At 36.1% G+C, this 18,618-nt stretch overlaps 1 protein-coding gene across 1 annotated transcript; it reads left to right on the forward strand.

Moving 5' to 3' along the window:
• The first annotated feature begins 15,605 nt into the window (after positions 1-15,605).
• LOC148867237 (exopolygalacturonase-like) lies at positions 15,606-17,469 on the forward strand. The gene is made up of 4 exons (XM_088977798.1): positions 15,606-15,827; positions 15,979-16,290; positions 16,423-16,935; positions 17,071-17,469. Exons 1-4 carry the CDS (start codon positions 15,702-15,704, stop codon positions 17,293-17,295), a joined length of 1,176 nt encoding a protein of 391 aa, XP_088833924.1. The 5' UTR covers positions 15,606-15,701; the 3' UTR covers positions 17,296-17,469.
• The last annotated feature ends 1,149 nt before the right edge of the window (positions 17,470-18,618 follow it).

Genomic DNA, 18,618 nt, shown 5'->3' on the forward strand with positions numbered 1-18,618 from the left:
TTTTAACCCATTCTTTTCACTCATAACAAACCTTAGCCGCCCCTAACTACTAAATCCTTACCTTCCATCCAATCTCCATCGTCCATTCTTGGACACTCTCTTTTTAGCATTTTAACCCTAGGGGGCACCTAACTTCTAATCTTCACCATTCAACCTTTAGCCATAAATCTCAGCCCTACATAATATTGGGCTACCTCTCCTTCTCTTCTCAGCCTTAGGATAACCTTTCCTAAACCTCCTTTCTAAACCCTAGGGCACTCATATTTCTGCAAAAACCCAACTACCATCTCTCTCTCTTTCTCTCTAATTCCAGTTATATCTTCCATTCTCTATAAAAAGGATCCCCGGGGCCCTGGAGAAGGGATTGGTCAATTCACCCACTTAACAAGGCTAAGGTTTCTTGAGGAATTCAAGGGTTCTAGAAGGGGAGGATGCTCAAATCTTGTTAGGAGGGGTTCCTGCAAGCTGTTCAACCATTCTACAACTACCGCCACTAGATCTGATCAACCATTCTTTTCTTTTCTCTATTTACTTTTCTGTTATTTTTATTTCTGCAATCTTTTAGATTTAATTCTTGTATGTTTCTGTGTTTTGCTGATCTAAATTCATTCGGTTTAAGGCTAAGGTGTCTCAAGGGGTTCGAGGGTTGTACGAAGGACGGACACCCAGTTCTTGTCAAGAGGGGTTTCTGCAATCTGTTTGGCCGATCTATAGCTACCGCCACCGGATCCGGATTCAGGATCATTTCTTATTTATTTCTTTTATTTCCTTTGTTGATTCCCATACTTTATTAAATTTTGATTTTTAATTATTGTCTTGTTTAAATTTGAAACATTTAATTTCAGCAATAAAAGATTTTATTTTCATATTTTCTGCCATTCCCGATTACATTCTCTTGTTCAGATCTAAGTATATATTAATTTTTCACTTGCTTCCCTGTGGATATAACCCGTTCTCACCCATTTACTATGTTAGTAGTGAAGGGATGAGAGATCTGTCATATGGATGGATGAACCCTATAGGAAGGTTGGGCAAATTTTCAAAAATTCTCTCTTTTCCATCTGTGAATCGCATTCCCTATTTTAGAAAACTACATTTTCAAGAATCAATTTTGAACCCAAAACCATACCAGATCTAAAACCAAAAGAGAGGAGAGGAATATACCTGATACAAAGTAGTAGTAACTCCCAATGAAAATGTTCACACCCAAGGAGAAGGCCAAAACCCGCTTCCATTGAATATGACACAATGTGAAATGAAGCAGGATCAGTAGGATGGCTCTTCAGCAAGAACCAGGATTCTTCAACTAGAATCGAATAGGGGCTGGTGAGCATGACTACAAAGTGTTTCTTCAACCATTAAACAATATCAAGAACCTTTTTTGATAATATCCACAAGAGGAGATTGAACTGGGTAGGAATGGAAAGAATAGGAGAGAATTTGGAAGGTTGCTATATGTTAAAACAGAGGAATTCGCCCCCTATTTATCTTCTGCTTTGGATCAGCCTCCTAACCTAATTAGGAGAGAGTTTCTTGATCCAAATATGATATTTGGGTTTGGACTATTAAATAGATAAGACTTATTTTATCCTTTCAGCTAATCCTAATCAGATTATAGATTAGATTTTACCTCCTCTTTATTGTCTTCTTTGGATCAGCCTTCTAATCAAATTAGGAGAGAGTTTTTTTATCCAAATCTGATATTTAGATCTAGACTCTTAAATGTATAAGACTTATCTCATCCTTTCAGCTAATCCTAATCAGATTATAAATCAAGACTTGCCTCTTTTTAATTAACAATTTAACCCTAGTTCGAATTCGGCTTTAGGCCCATTAAGCTTATGTGCTCACTTAACCCTTAACCTGCTGCCCAGTTGGCTCCCTTTGTATGGCATGGGACCCAAACATTGATCTACACATCAGCTACATGGGTTCAACCCAGCCTTTGTTACAAGGTCTGGCCAAATTCACTGTAGGAGATAGTGAACCCCTGAGTCCATCGCCATGGCATCTTAATGGGCCCAACATTTACACTAAATGGTCCTTGGGTCCAACCAACTTATGAAAACCCAAGGACTGTGGGCAGATGCAAGATTATCCCATCAGGTATTACCCTCAATGTTCTTACACATAACATCTCAGCCCATAATGATCAAGCACTGTCCGACAAGAGAGGACGTTTCCCTCGGCTACAAGGAACAATTTTGCAAACATTTTGAAACCATAATATATATATGTATATCTCTATATAAATATATTTTGCAAAACAAATCTCAACAGTTGAAATCAACTTCTAGTAGTTTAGATTTCCATCAGAGAGAGTGCATTCCCCAATCATTCACTTTGTTTGTCAAAGGGGCTGATCCTATCACTATGATCACCCACACAAGTGAAATCTCAAACTGTCCCACCATACCCCAGTTTTGACCCCCTCTAAGGATCTCCCTGATTGGCATATCAAAGACAGCCAAATCCGACACTTAGTGTTGTACCACAATCGAGTCTAGGGATTAGGTGTAACATTCCAGTTTTTCCCATCTATCTCCAAAGTCCAGGACAATACTAGAATTTGGTTTGGTTCAGGGTTTCAAGAAAAACCCACACTGCATATACCTCAAATATCACCCAGGTAGCTTAGACAAGACACCGCAACCAACTTGGCGGCACATCAATGTCAGCCTTGACAGGATAAATCTTCCTAAATTCTAAACTAACACGAGTCTCATAAGTGTTTAGTTTAAGGGTATTACATAGAAACACACCACAATGACATGAATCAATTATGTACTTTATTCATTTACAATAAATGTTAAAAGATACGTCAATTTGATAGGAGATAAGGGCATAACTATCTAACAAATAGTTGTTTGAGAAACAGTAAAAATTATAAATATTTAAATTGGTGTTGCAGATTGTTTAACGACTCGCTTTCGCTAACACTAAGTTTTTGGCACCGTTGCCCGGGTAGCAATGGAGAAAATTTTTATTTGCTTTATTCGAATCTGTTCGATTATGTTTTTTATTTTCATTTAATTATTTGATTTGTTATCTCCGTTTAATTCTTGTTTCTCTTTGATTCTGCAAGACAAAATACCGAAAGGTGCGATACCAGAGCATTGCGGGACTACGAGACGGAAGAGAAGAAAAGAGAAATTGGATTGGGTTTTAGGTGTAGTCGCTCCATTTTACTTTTTATTTTTTTATATTTAGTTTTGAACTCTTTTTTATCAGTTGAATAGTGATTTTCGAATTTCTAATTATGTTTTTCCTAGATCTAATTTTTTTTAGTATTATTTTTTTCTCTTCAATTTTGTTTCTAGATCTATTTTTCTTTCTTTATTTTAATTTTTTGCTCGAATTTCTAACTTATTAGGTTTTGTTTTTCTTTTATTTCAAAAAATATTTATTTTATTCTATTTTATTTATAGACGCATAATTTTCTTTTGTTTATTTTATTTTCGGTTTAATTTTTAGAATAGAAATTTTCTTATTAGAATTTATTTTGGTAGTTGTTAATCTTTTTAGCATAATTATTTTCTTTCATTTTCTTATTGTTATAATTAATTGTTGCCCTATTTAATTTTCTTTCATTTTCTGATTGTTATAATTAATTGTTTAAATTTTCGACTATCAGTTTAAATTTTGAATTTGAATTTAAATTCAAATATGAGTTTGGATTTAAATTTAAATTTAAATTCAAATAAGAATTTGAATTTCAAATTTCAAAATTTAAATTTAGAATTTAAAATTTCCAAAAAATTTAAAAACTAAAAAAATAAAAAATATATATAAATAAGAAAATATAAAAAAAATAAATAAAAATAAAAATAAAAATAAAAATAATTTTTGCATTCCAACTTTTAGGGTTTCATATTCAAGAGCATTCATCATATAGATCTATTTAATTGTTAAATTATCATTGCTAGTTGTGAATGTGTTAGGATTTCTTTCTTTCTATCATTTTAATTGTTTCTCTTGATTAGTTTATTTTATTCTTTTATGTTATATTGCTGAATTGCATAATGGAAATACTTGTTCATGCATTGTAATTAGTTGCATTTGTTGTGTTTATTTTGAAATCGAGTCTTCATTGGGCCATACTAGAAAAACCTTAAAACAATTTCCAAATATTGTAGTGGAAATATTCCTTATTTTTACCAAGTTGCCCGTTAAACAAAAATAGAAAAGTTCAAATAGGAGGAGAGAGATTTGCCCAAAGACCCTCAGAAGTCACATTATTGAATTTAACTGGGAAGATGGCACATTTTGACTATTTTAAGGCAAAAAATACCTCTTAAATGATGCCCTTAAGGCATCAAACTATAGAGTTATCACACCCCCCAACTTAAACATTGCTAGTCCCTTAGCAATGCAACCTTAAAATTACATTGAGTATAGAGATTATTCCCATTACAAGATCATCCCTAACAAAATTAGCCAAGTATCCTGATTCTAGAATTCTCAAACTTTGTATAAATCGGTATTGGGTTTAAGGTGTAAAACTGTCTTTCTTTGAATATTACAAAATCTTGGCTTAAAAATCTTATATACCCTTCCATTTGCAAACTGTCTCGATAAGCTGAGATTGATTTTTGAAAGCAAGCAGGTATTGTTCTCATTATTTCTGAAAGTGGATTTCTACCCCTGAACTTGATACGTATACTTACTTTTATTGCTACCTTCCACCGTTTGACGAGAATCTTGACACTTGCCTTATGTGAAGAGACCCGGTTACTAAGTGTTAGGTAAGTGCTTTTGTCATTTCCTTTTCCGTTTGATGCGAATCTCGACACTTAACTTAGGTGAAGAGACCCAGTTATTAAGTCTAGGGTGTCCATTGACCCTTTTTTCTTGAAACATTATTCAAGGTAATCCACTATCTGTAACAATTTGAAGAATTTTTATCTAATTTCTCAATCTTTCTCTTTTTATCTTGATAAGGACAAACTTAGGTGCATATTCAAATTTCTAAACGGTTTCGACAATATTCAAATAAGACCAATTTTCACTCCTATCACTTGCTACCAATTTCTACGAAATTCACTATTCTTTTATCAATTTCCTCAACTTTTTTTGTTTGAGAAATTCTTTTAATGAAAAGAATTTTTAAATATTTTAGTGAAGTTTTTAGTTGTGTATTTCTAAAGGCTTAGCTTCAATTTTTTTTTCTCAAATTTTCTCTCTCTCTTTCCTCACCCCCCAACTTAAGTGCCATTATCCCTAATGACATGACTAGAATGATACGAAGGGACTTGGATCAAAGGGAACGATCAAGAGGATTTTCCCAAGGGGTTCAAGGGTTGCCAATTGGTCTCAAATCAAGAAAAGAAAAACTCCAATCCTAAAATAAAAAGAAAACTATGTTGGGTTGCCTCCCAACCATTGCTAAGTTTAACGTCTTCTGACAGACGCAACTGGATCACTCAGACTAAAGTTGTCAACTCATTTTATGTATTGTTTAAGACTTTAACCATTATCCTTGAACATGGTTCCATTCTTGGGATCTACTACATAATATTGGGCTGCCTCTCCTTCTTTTCTCATCCTTAGGATCACCTTAGAACAACCTTAACCCTCCTTTCTAAACCCTAGGGCACCCATATTTCTGCAAAAACACAACTACCGCCCCCATCTTTCTCTCTAATTTCAGTTATATCCACCCTTCTCTATAAAAAGGACCCCAAGGGCCCTGGAGAAGGGGTTGGTAAATTCACCCAGTTAGCATGGCTAAGGTTTCTTGAGGAGTTCAAGGGTTGTAGAAGGGGAGAACGCCCAGATCTTATCATGAGGGGTTCCTGCAAGCTGTTCAATCATTCTACAACTACCGCCATTGGATCTGATCAACCATTCTTTTCTTTTCTTTATTTTCATTCTTGTTATTTTTATTTTTGTAATGTTTTACATTTAATTCTTGTTCGCTTCTCTGTTTTGCTGATCTGAATTCATTTGGTTCAAGGCTAAGGTGTCTTGAGGGGTTCAAGGGTTGTAGAAATGACTGATGCCTAGTTCTTGTAATGAGGGTTTTCTGCAATCTGTTTGGCCGATCTGCAACTACCGCCATCGGATCTGGATTCTAGATAATTTTTTTATTTATTTCTTTTATTTCCTTTGTTGATTCCCTTACTTTATTAAATTATGATTTTTATTTATTGTCTTGTTTAAATTTGAAACATTTAATTTCAGTTATAATAGATTTTATTTTCGTATTTTTTGCCATTCCCGATTGCATTATCTTGTCCAGATCTAAGTATATATTAATTTTTCACTTGCTTCCCTATGGATATGACCTGTTCTTACCCATTTACTATGTTAGTAATGAAGGGATGAGAGATCCATCATATGGATGGCCAAACCCTGTAGGAAGGTTGGGGGAAATTTCAAAAATTTCTCTCTCCCATTTGGTAATCGCATTCCCTATTTTAGAAAACTGCATTTTCGAGAATCAATCTTGAACCCAGAACAGGACCAGATATGAAACCAAAAGAGAGGAGAGAGATATATCTGATACAAAGTAGCAGTAACTCCCAATGAACGTGTTCACGTCAAAGGAGAAGGCCAAAACCTGCTTCCACTAAATACGACACAATGTGAGATAAAGCAGGATCAGTAGGATGGCTCTTCAGCAAGAACTGAATAGAGGCTGGTGAGCATGACTTTAGATTGTTTCTTCAACCAAGAAACAATATCAATAACCTTTCTTGATCAATTTCACAAGAGGAGATTGAACTAGGTAGGGATGGCAAGAATATGAGAGAATTCTACAGGTTGTTGTATGTTAAAACCAAGGAATTTGCCCCCTATTTATAGTCTTTTTTGGATCAGCCTCCTAATCTAATTAGGAGAGAGTTTCTTGATCCAAATTTGATATTTGGATCTGGACTCTTAAATGGATAAGACTTATCTTATCCTTTCAACTAGTCCTAATCAGATTATAAATTAGATTTTGCCCCTATTTATAGTCTTCTTTGGATTAGCCTCCTAATCTAATTAGGAGAGAGTTTCTTAATCCAAATCTGATATTTGGATTTGGTCTCTTAAATGGATAAGACATATTTTATCCATTTAACTAATCCAAATCAGATTATAATTCAGATCTTGTCTCCTTTTAATTAACAATTTAAGACAATTCGAATTGGGCTTTAGCCCCATTATGCTTATGTGTTGACTTACTCCTTAACCTGCTACCCAGTTGGCTCTCTTTGTATGGCATGGGACCCAAACATTGATATACACATCAGGCACATTGGTTCAGCCCAGCCTTTGTTACAAGGTGTGGCCGAATTCACTATAGGAGACAGTGAACCCCGGAGTACATCACCATGGGCTCTTAATGGGCCCAACATTTACACTAAATGGTCCTTAGGTCTAGCCACCTTATGAAAACCCAAGGAACAGTGTTGCACTCTCTACTCATATGGATCCCGGGAATTAAAACCTTTTGCAAATATTTTGAAATCATAATATATATGTATATCTCTATATAAATATATTTTGTAAAATAAATTTCAACGTTTGAAATCAATTACTAGCAGTTTAGGTTTCCATCAGAGAGAGTGCATTCCCCGATCATTCACTTTGTCTAACAAAGGGGCTGATCTTGTCACTATGATCACCCACTCAAATGAATTCTCGGGCTGTCCCAACATACCCAGGTTTTAACCTCCTCTAAGGATCTCATTGATTGGCATATCAAAGATAGCCCAATCCGACACGTAGTGCAGTACCATAATAAAGTCTAGGGGTCAGGTGTAACATTCTAGTTTTGCCCATCTATCTCCAAGGTCTTGGACAATACTGGAATTTGGTCTGATTCAGGGTTTCCATAAAAATCCACACTGCATGTACCTTAGGTCTCACATTGGCAATTGAGACAAGCCACCCCAACCAACTTGGAGACACATCAATGTCAGCCTTGGCAGGATAAATCTCCCCAGATCTATCCAATGACTATGAAGATTCTAAACTAACATGAGTCTCATAAGTGTCTAGTTTAAGGGTATTACACAGAAACATAACACAATGACATGAATCAATTATGTACTTTATTCATTTACAATAAATGTCAAAAGATACATCAATCTGATTGGAGCTAAGGGTATAACTTTCTAACAAGTAATTGTTTGATAAATTGTAAAAATTATAAATGTTTTAAAAAAATCAAATTTGAATTTAAATATTATGAATTTAAATTTCAAAATCTAAATTTGAATTTAAATTTCAAACTTCAAATAGAAAAATAAAAAATTCAAATTTGAGTTTAAATTGTAGAATTTAAATTTTAAAATTTAAATTTGAAAGGGAAATTCAAAATTTAAATTTCAAATTTCAAAAAAAGGGGGTTAAAACAAAATGAATTCAATGGCCGGAGTTTGTGGAATGAGAAACTACTTCCAACCTGAGCCACAAATAGATTGGAACCATGTGTCTCGACAACTGGATAGGATTAATGGGATGGCCCACAGAATTGACCAAGTCCTTGCATATCGTCAACAAAGTGGCCCATACCCAACCTTGTTAGCTAATCCATCATGTTCCATCTGTGCAAGCCCGACCCATCATGTTAGCTAGTGCCTTGTGGTAGGCCCACGTCAATCAGTCAGTCAAAACCAAGTACATGCGACCAATAGATTTTTCCAACCCAATGCTAACCCACTCTTTAGTCCATATAGCCCAAGGTGGGAAAATCAGCCCAACTTCACTTATAGGGCCCAAGCCCAAGAAACCCCCTACAAGATGTGGACTCTTAATGGTCTGAAAGCCAAACCCACTGGGATTACAATGATTACCCTGTGAATCAACCAAGTCAACCATGTCAAACCTACACATAGTTCCAATAGTACCATTTATCTAACTCCATGGCCTAGCAATTTCAGAGGCCACAAGGACAGACCTAATTCCAGGAGATGTATCCTAGGAACCAACCGACCCAACTGTTATGGGCTTATCCTCAACTTCCTCAGACTCGTATAGTAGATGACCAACACATGAAGCTTTAGTAGCTGATCCTAAATCAGTAGTAGTCCATCGATAGATTAAAAAGCCAAATAGGACGGCTAGCCGAAGCCAAGGTGAAGAGAGAAGTAGGGTGAATACTGAGTCACCCTATTGTGACTCATAGAAATAATCCATCAGGTTTTCCTCCACAACAAATTCAACCACCTCCTAAAACCCTCAACCTGAAAATGCCAAAGCTGTTACAACCTTAAGGAGTGGGAGGATGTTAGAGGACCCATGTGAGAAAAGGAGAGTTAATGAAGAAGAAAAGGAGCAGAAAACCCTAAGTTGGGGGAAGAAGAAGAAGGAAAGGAAATTTCAAAAGAAGAACCTTTAGTGAACCAACCTATAGTTCCCTTTCCAACTACACTCATAGTCGGGCTGGTGCGAAAGAAGAAAGAGAGTTGCAACGAGGAGAGCAGGGAAGTCCAAATTAATTTTCCTCTCCTGGACACGATCCAATATGTCCTGGCCTATGCCAAGTTTTTAAAACAGCTGTGTACTCAAATGATGGAGCTATGATCAGCCCTACAAAGAATAATGCTCTTGGAAGATGTTAGTGCAACTCTCCTAAACCACTTTCCCCAAAAAATGAAAGACCTTAGTGCTCCTCTCATAAGTTGTGTCATCACTGGAATCACCTTCGATCGGGCCTTATTGGATCTAGGGGTCAGTATAAATATGCTTCCGTCCATTCATGACAGGTTCAGGATTGGCGAGTGTCATCATTGTCAGGGTAGAGGGTTGTCACTTCCTAGTGGATTTTATCGTCCCATACATAACCCCAATTGAGGAACTGAACCACATCCTAGTAATCTTAAGATGTTCGTTTCTATCAATGACTGATGCATACATGTCTGATTTTAAAAATCAGTTATTAGAAATCAACTATTAGAAATGATAAGAAGAATACATGTCTGATTTTAAAAATCAATCTCAGCTTATCAAGATAGTCTGCAAATGGAAGGGTAAATTTTCTATAATATTCAAAGTAAGACAGTTTTACCCCTTAAGCCCAAAGCCGATCTATACAGTGTTTGAGAATTCTAGAATCAGGGTGCTTGACTAATTCTATTAGGGATGATCTTGAGATGGGAAGGATCTCTATGATCAATGTAATTTTAAGGTTGCATTGCTAAGGGACTAGCAATGGATAAGTTGGGGGTGTGATAACTCCGCATTTTGACGCCTTAAGAGCATCAATTCAAGGGTATTTTCAGCCTTAAAGTAGTCAAATTGTATCATTTTCCTAGTTAATTTCAATGTTGTGATCTCTGAGGGTCTCTGTGCAAATTCTATGCAAAACTGGGAAATTTTCATGGTTGAAATGCAGATTTTGGGAAGATGGTGTAAAGTCCAGCTGAGAGAGGGGTGTTTTTGTGAAAAACTCAAAGCAGGAGGGCGCCTCCTAGCTGTTAAACCTAATTTGGCACCCCTCCAATTGTATTAACATGCCTCCCACGCCTTAGAAAACCCTAGGGCACCTTTTAACCAATTCTTTTCACTCTTAACAAACCCTAGCCAACCCTAACTACTAAATCCTCACCTTCCATCTCTTTTAATCTCCACCGTCCATTATAGGGCACTCTCCATTTAGCATTCTAACACTAGGGAGCCACCTAACTTCTAATCTTCACCATTCAACTTTTAGTCATTAAATCTCAGCCCTACATAAATATTGGACTACCTCTTCTTCTCTTCTCAACCTTATGATCACCTTAGAACAATCCTAACCCTCCTTTCTAAACCCTAGGGCACCCATATTTCTATAAAAACCTAGCTACCGCCCCCCTCTTTCTCTCTAATTTCAATTATATCCACCCTTCTCTATAAAAAGGACCCCAGGGGCCCTAGAGAAGGGGTTGGTCAATTCACCCAGTTAACAAGGCTAAGGTTTCTTGAGAAGCTAAAGGGTTGTAGAAGGGGAGGATGCCCAGATCTTGTCAGGAAGGGTTCCTACAAGTTGTTCAACCATTCTACAACTACCGCCACAAGATCCGTTCAACCATTCTTTTCTTTTCTTTATTTTCTTTTCTGTTATTTTCATTTCTTCAATCTTTTAGATTTAATTCTTGTTTGTTTCTCTGTTTTTGTTGATCTGAATTCATTTGGTTCAAGGCTAAGGTGTCTCGAGGGGTTCAATGCTTGTAGAAAAGGATGGATGCTTGGTTCTTGTCAGGAAGGGTTTCTGCAATCTGTTTGGCTGATCCGCAGCTACCACTATTGGATTTGGATTCTGAATCATTTATTTATTTATTTCTTTTATTTCCTTTGTTGATTCCCATATTTTATTAAATTTTGATTTTTATTGACTGTCTTGTTTAAATTCAAAACAATTAATTTCAGCAATAATAGATTTTATTTCCTTATTTTCTGCCACTCCCGATTGCTTTCTCTTGTTCAGATCTAAGTATATATTAATTTTTCACTTGCTTCCCTGTGCATAAGACCCATTCTCAGACATTTACTTGTTTGAGAAATGATAAAAATTGTAAATGTTTAAACTGTTGTTCTAGAGCATTTAACGACGCGCTTTTGCCAACACCACCCGTGCTCATGCACTAGTAGTTTTGACCTATACAAGGGATCAATCAAGGAGTTATGTGATGTAGCCCTCCATAAGGCTACTTATGGAAGAGTCTAGAGCCACTTTGTTCAGGCTCTTCCCAAACAAAAATACTCACAACCTATAGATCAACATCTAGTTAGACTGCCAACAGTCATGGGAAGGATAGTTCAACCTCCACTGAATAGGAGAATAGAAGAAGATGAAGCAGGTCTGCCATGCTCCTTGAACATAAGACAGTTTGGTGCACCATATAAGGTGTCACTAAGCTTAATAGAAGCAACTGCTATGGTCCTTCACCCAATACTAGTAGTAGAACCCAGGAGGTAAACTCATGTATCAACATACCATATGAACTATTATGTCTAATAATTTATTTTCTACACATTGACTTTATGTTAAATTACATGACAGGAGCAGAGAAGTATGCTTGACCAACCAGAACCCCGTTCAGTTAGAGGAGGAGGTTTTTGTACAAAAAGAGGAAATGAATGTACACATGGTGTGGGCTAATAACTCTGCATTTTGATGCCTTAAGGTCATCAATTTATGGGTATTTTCGGCCTTAGAATAGTCAAATTATGCCATTTTCCTAGTTAAATTCGATGTTGTGACCTCTGAGGGTCTCTATGCAAATTCTATGCAAAATTGGGAAGGTTTCATGGCTGAATTGTAATTTTTGGGAAGCTAGTGTGAAGTCCTGAGAGAGGGGGTGTTTTGTGAAAAACTGAAAGCAGGAGGGCAACTCCTAGCTGCTAAACCCAGTTTAGTGCCCCTCCTTCTGTATTAGCATGCTCCCCATGCCTTAGCAAACCATAGGGCATCTTTTAACCCAATCTTTTCACTCTTAACAAACCCTAGCCACTCCTAACTGCTAAATCCTTACCTTCCATCCCTTCTAATCTCCACCATCCATTCTAGGGCACTCTCTTTTTAGTATTCTAACCCTAGGAGCCACCCAACATCTAATGTTGACCATTCAGCCTTTAGCCATTAAATCTCAGCCTTACATAATATTGGGTGTATTCTCCTTTTCTTCTTATCCTTAGAATCACCCTAGAACCATCCTAACCCTTCATTCTAAACCCTAGGGCACCCATATTTTTGCTAAAACCCAGTTGTTGCCCCCTCTTTCTCTCTATTCTCAGTTGTGACCACCATTCTCTATAAAAAAGACCCCAGGGGCCCTGTAAAAAGGGTTGGTCAATTCACCCCTAAGTAAGAAGGAAGGTTGATCTTGAGAATTTCAAGGGTAGAGGAAGAGGATGACGCCCAGACAAGAGGAGGGGTTCCTACTTGCAGTTTGCCAACACCACTATTGCCACCTCTAGATTTGAATCCCAACCATTTTTTCTTTAGTATTAGATTTAACATTCTATTCTTTAATTTCCAGTTCATTTTTTCTTCCTGCAAATTTTACTTTTATTAGCATCAATTTGTATTTTATTTATTTTCTGTAGATTTGAAATTTGGCCAGGTAAGACGAAAGGCTTAGCTCGAGAAGTTCGAGGGTCACTGGCGAGATCCAGAGACTGCTACCTCTGATCGAATTGTGGATTTCTTCTTTTTAATTTCTGTTGTTTATTTATTGTTGTTATTTATTTTATTTTCAGCAATGTTCGAACTCCATTTTTATTTAATTCCAATTTAATTAATGAAAGTTTTGTGATTCTGCAATTTCCCTTTGCATTCTTTTACCCGTATTAAGGTTTGTAATAATTTTTCCCTCACTTCCCTACGGAAATGACCCATTCTCACCATTTACTACGTTTATAGTTGCTATGAGAAACGAAAAAATTATAAATGTTTAAAGTAGTGTTCTAGAGTGTTTAACGATGCGCTTTTGGACACACCAAGTTTTTGGTGTCGTTGCTAGGGAAGCAATGCAGAAAATTTTTTATTTGCTTTATCCGGATCTGTTTCATTATTTTTGCATTTTTAGTTTATTATTTGATCCGTTATCTCAGTTTAATTCTTGTTTCTCTTTAATTCTACAGGACGGAATAGCGAAAGGTGGGGTACCAGAGCGTGCTTCTCGAGCACTATGACTTGTCCCCTTTCATGGTAACACTTCCCATTGTGTGATACACATTATCCCTAAAAAGCACCCACAAGAATAAATTACAATCTCTGACATCCTAGAAAGTGTAAGGTGACATTCATATTAAGATTTGTTGAAATGACAATTAACATGTTTGGGACCAAAGTCAATTAAACACCACTCAAGGTACTTGGGGCTCTGCACAAATCCTAAGGCTGAGAAGAGAAGGAGAGGTAGCCCAATATTATGTAGTAGATCCCAAGAATGGAACCATGTTCAAGGATAATGGTTAAAGTCTTAAACAATACATAAAAGGAGTTGACAACTTTAGTCTGAGTGATCCAGTTGCGTCTGTCAAAAGACGTTAAACTTAGCAATGGTTGGGAGGCAACCCAACATAGTTTTCTTTTTATTTTAGGATTGGAGTTTTTCTTTTCTTGATTTGAGACCAATTGGCAACCCTTGAACCCCTTGGGAAAATCCTCTTGATTGTTCCCTTTGATCCAAGTCCCTTCGTATCATTCTAGTCATGTCATTAGGGACAATGGCACTTAAGTTGGGGGGTGAGGAAAGAGAGAGAGAAAATTTGAGAAAAAAAAAATTGAAACTAAGCCTTTAGAAATACAGAACTAAAAATTTCACTAAAATATTTAAAAATTCTTTTCATTAAAAGAATTTCTCAAACAAAAAAAGTTGAGGAAATTGATAAAAGAATAGTGAATTTCGTAGAAATTGGTAGCAAGTGATAGGAGTGAAAATTGGTCTTATTTGAATATTGTCGAAACCGTTTAGAAATTTGAATATGCTCCTAAGTTTGTCCTTATCAAGATAAAAAGAGAAAGATTGAGAAATTAGATAAAAAATCTTCAAATTGTTACAGACAGTGGATTACCTTGAATAATGTTTCAAGAAAAAAGGGTCAATGGACACCCTAGACTTAGTAACTGGGTCTCTTCACCTAAGTTAAATGTCGAGATTCGCATCAAACGGAAAAGGAAATGACAAAAGCACTTACCTAACACTTAGTAACCGGGTCTCTTCACATAAGGCAAGTGTCACGATTCTAGTCAAACGGTAGAAGGTAGCAATAAAAGTAAGTGTACGTATCAAGTTCAGGGGTAGAAATCTACTTTCAGAAATAATGAGAACAATACCTGCTTGCTTTCAAAAATCAATCTCAGCTTATCGAGACAGTTTGCAAATGGAAGGGTATATAAGATTTTTAAGCCAAGATTTTGTAATATTCAAAGAAAGACAGTTTTACACCTTAAACCCAATACCGATTTATACAAAGTTTGAGAATTCTAGAATCAGGATACTTGGATAATTTTGTCAGGGATGATCTTGTAATGGGAATAATCTCTATACTCAATGTAATTTTAAGGTTGCATTGCTAAGGGACTAGCAATGTTTAAGTTGGGGGGTGTGATAACTCTATAGTTTGATGCCTTAAGGGCATCATTTAAGAGGTATTTTTTGCCTTAAAATAGTCAAAATTTGCCCTCTTCCCAGTTAAATTTAATAATGTGACTTCTGATGGTCTTTGGGCAAATCTCTCTCCTCCTATTTGAACTTTTCTACTTTTGTTTAACGGGCAACTTGGTAAAAATAAGGAATATTTCCACTACAATATTTGGAAATTGTTTTAAGGTTTTTCTAGTATGGCCCAATGAAGACTCGATTTCAAAATTTGATTGTCAACAATTTGGCGACTAAGGTCTGGACACATTACGATATAAAATTTATTTGATTTTGAGAATTGTTTATGGATTGTTGGCATTCCTATTTAAATCTATGTATATATGTTAGAGACAAATTAATGATCCATAGAAGAATGGAAGGTGTGTATCATGTCTCCCTTGGTACCTTGGAATTTATTAAAATAAATTAACGGCTAAGAGCATAAACATTTGACTCATGACATGTGGTTGGATGTGCAAAACATTTACCGCTTCTCACGGTTGTCTATCTTAGAAAAGAGTGGTAAATCCAGGAGATTTCCTTATTATGTTAAAGTATAAGTTCTCCCAAATAGGGATGGAATTTTAATTCAGCATCACAGCTTAGGAAGGAAGCAGAGGACAAGAAGAGAAGAAAAAAATGGATTCCAATTTGAAACTTCAAACGATACTTGTATTATTCTTTTTGGTGTATGTTGTAGAGGCCCAGAATGGAGTCTTCGATATCACTGCATATGGTGGAAAAGACGGTGGAGACATCACCCAGGTTAAGATTTTATCAGAAATAACAATGGTCTAAACCATCTTAATATATCTAATGATTTGTATTGATTTACTCTAAGAATTTCCATTCATTAGGTTGCTTATGAGTTTTCTTTCTATAACACAAAGTATCTTTTTGGCATCTGTTTGATCAGGCTGTGATGGACGCTTGGAAAGCAGCATGTGCAGCAACAGGGGCAGCTACAGTTTTGATTCCCAAAGGGACGTATACAATGAATTTAGTAAATTTGGCAGGTCCTTGCAAGCAAGCACAAATGAACTTTCAGCTTGAAGGGATAGTTCAAGCTCCTGCTGATCCAGCAGCCATGGACTCCGAAAGTTGGCTTCTTTTTGATCATGTCGATGACCTGACGGTCTTTGGAGGTGGAACCTTGGATGGTCAAGGACAAAAGGCTTGGGAAAGCAATGAGTGTTCCAAAAATTCAAAATGCCCTCAAATGCCAGCAGTGAGTTTCTTCAAAACATCAAGTACTAGAATTATGGACTATACTTTCTAAATAATAAAATGGCCTAGGCTTTGGTTTGTAGATGGCATGCACAATACTAAAATTTACCTTCATTTTATGAACAAATAACAGAATTTAAGACTCAACTTCGTCAATAACGGTGTGGTCCATGACATAACCTCATTGAATAGTAAGATGATTCACATCATGATCTTGAGTGCAAACAATTTGACTATTCAACACGTTACAATCACGGCACCGGGTACTAGTATTAACACCGATGGCATCCACATTGGAAGATCAACCGGAGTGAAAATTTTGGATACAACAATTGGCACAGGCGATGATTGTGTATCAGTGAGTGACGGTAACAAAGACATAACTGTCAGCAAGGTAACATGTGGACCAGGGCATGGCCTTAGTATTGGTAGCTTGGGAAAATATGACAATGAAGGACCTGTGGTTGGAGTGCATATAAGCGACTGCACTTTGACGAAAACAGATAATGGTGTAAGGATTAAATCATGGCCCGACTCTAAACCCGGAAGTGCCTCTGATATCTCTTTCGAGAATATAGTGATGAACGATGTTGGTAATCCAGTTATCATTGATCAAGCATACTGCCCATACGGTGGATGTAGCCAGGTAATTTCTTTATGCACTTGTATTTTGACTATACCTATACATAAATAAGAAACCATCTTAGTACGTAGTATCTTGAACATGAAGATCAAGCTAGTGTAATATATATTAACATTTCTTTCTATTTTTCCTGTGTAGGCACCATCACGTGTTAAGCTTAGCAATATCAAAATTGCAGGCATTAAGGGCACCTCATCAACACAAGAAGCTGTAAAAATCTTTTGTAGCCCAGCTTTGCCTTGTGAGAACGTGGAGATCGGAGATATCAACTTGGCTTTTAGCGGAGGAGCGGCGACTTGTACATGTGCAAATACCAAGCCCACCCTTACCGGCACTCAAGTCCCACCTGTTGTTTGCACTTAATTAATTCCCTTACGACCTATTAAATTTAGGTTGTGTCAAAGGAGGCCTTCGATATTATTTTTCACTTTAGAAGAAGATTCTTTCTTTTAGATGTTCAATCAATTGCTATGATTGAACTCTTCTCTAACATATTTTTTGAATTAAATTCAAATTCTACTACACATTCAACCAAAATCTATAATTTCTAGTACCATATAAAGCAGAAATTTGCCTAGGTTTCTCTGCATGTCATAAAACTCGAATCCAAATACTACATAACACGTGCTTTTATACTAGCTTATTAAAATTCCAAAGCTCATCATTTGTTTTACCATTGGGTCTTATCATCTAATCATAAATGATTTTAAAGTTTCAAAAAAAATATAGATGTTCTCCGACTCAACTCGAATTTAAATAAAATGGCCAACAGATTTACCATGTCAAAAATCGAAATTCTTGACCTACAAGATCAGGCCCTAAATCTCTCTCAAAAAATATTTCCTATTAGCCTTATGTAAACCAAAGTTAATTTCATTAGAAAAAATATCAGAATTTGGATTGCACACAGTGGCATTCTCCAAAATTTGGATTGCTTTCATTGGAGATGTTCAATTTTTATATTAAAATAATATTCAGTGGAGATTCCAACGTTTATGAAAAATGAGAGTTTTAATGATTTTCTCTTAATAGAAATCTGTTTCAAGAGAAGCCAACTGGAAATTGAATGAATTTATATATTAGTTAGCACTCATATATTTCTTTTGCATTTGCTATTTTGATTTGTTCTCAGCCCGTCAATTTCAAGAAAGTTGATGGGAATAAACCATTACAATAACTCTGTCACAATGAATATTGAAATGCATACACAAAAAGGCTTTTGTTTTACATACAAAAAAGGGTTGTCAAATCATACAGTTGAGGAGGAAAAATATATAGCAACCAAATAGCATACACATGACAATTTATCATGTTGACCAAAAAATCCTATGAGTCCCCTCTCTTGCCCTACATATTCATTTACATTGCATTATCAAAATGAAAAGAATAAAACTCAAACAGATGGGATCATTCCTTAAAGATTTAAAGTATATAATTTTTTGAAATGACTGCTTTGCTCAGAATCTTCCATCACCCGAGGCATTTTTGAAATGACTGCTTTGCTCAGAATCTTCCATCACCAAGGTTTTCAACAATGTACGCAATATGCTTTATCTTTCTAGACAATTCACTATGACTTTTTTTCTTGTGGGGGGACCATTCATATGGAAGTTGTCAAGAACATATCCAAGGATGCATATGATTGGCTTTGTTGGGTCCCCTAGAGACTTGGTCCAAGCATGGGTT

The sequence above is a fragment of the Nelumbo lutea genome, chromosome 3 (genome assembly GCF_056320005.1).
Source record: "Nelumbo lutea isolate HS-2025 chromosome 3, American lotus-T2T, whole genome shotgun sequence".
Classification (NCBI taxonomy): Eukaryota; Viridiplantae; Streptophyta; class Magnoliopsida; order Proteales; family Nelumbonaceae; genus Nelumbo; species Nelumbo lutea.

Coding starts and splice junctions, on each gene's coding strand:
- LOC148867237 (XM_088977798.1), top strand. CDS start 15,702: ATGGATTCCAATTTGAAACTTCAAACGATACTTGTATTATTCTTTTTG. Junction 15,828..15,978: donor ACGGTGGAGACATCACCCAG/GTTAAGATTTTA, acceptor CTGTTTGATCAG/GCTGTGATGGACGCTTGGAA. Junction 16,936..17,070: donor CATACGGTGGATGTAGCCAG/GTAATTTCTTTA, acceptor TTTCCTGTGTAG/GCACCATCACGTGTTAAGCT.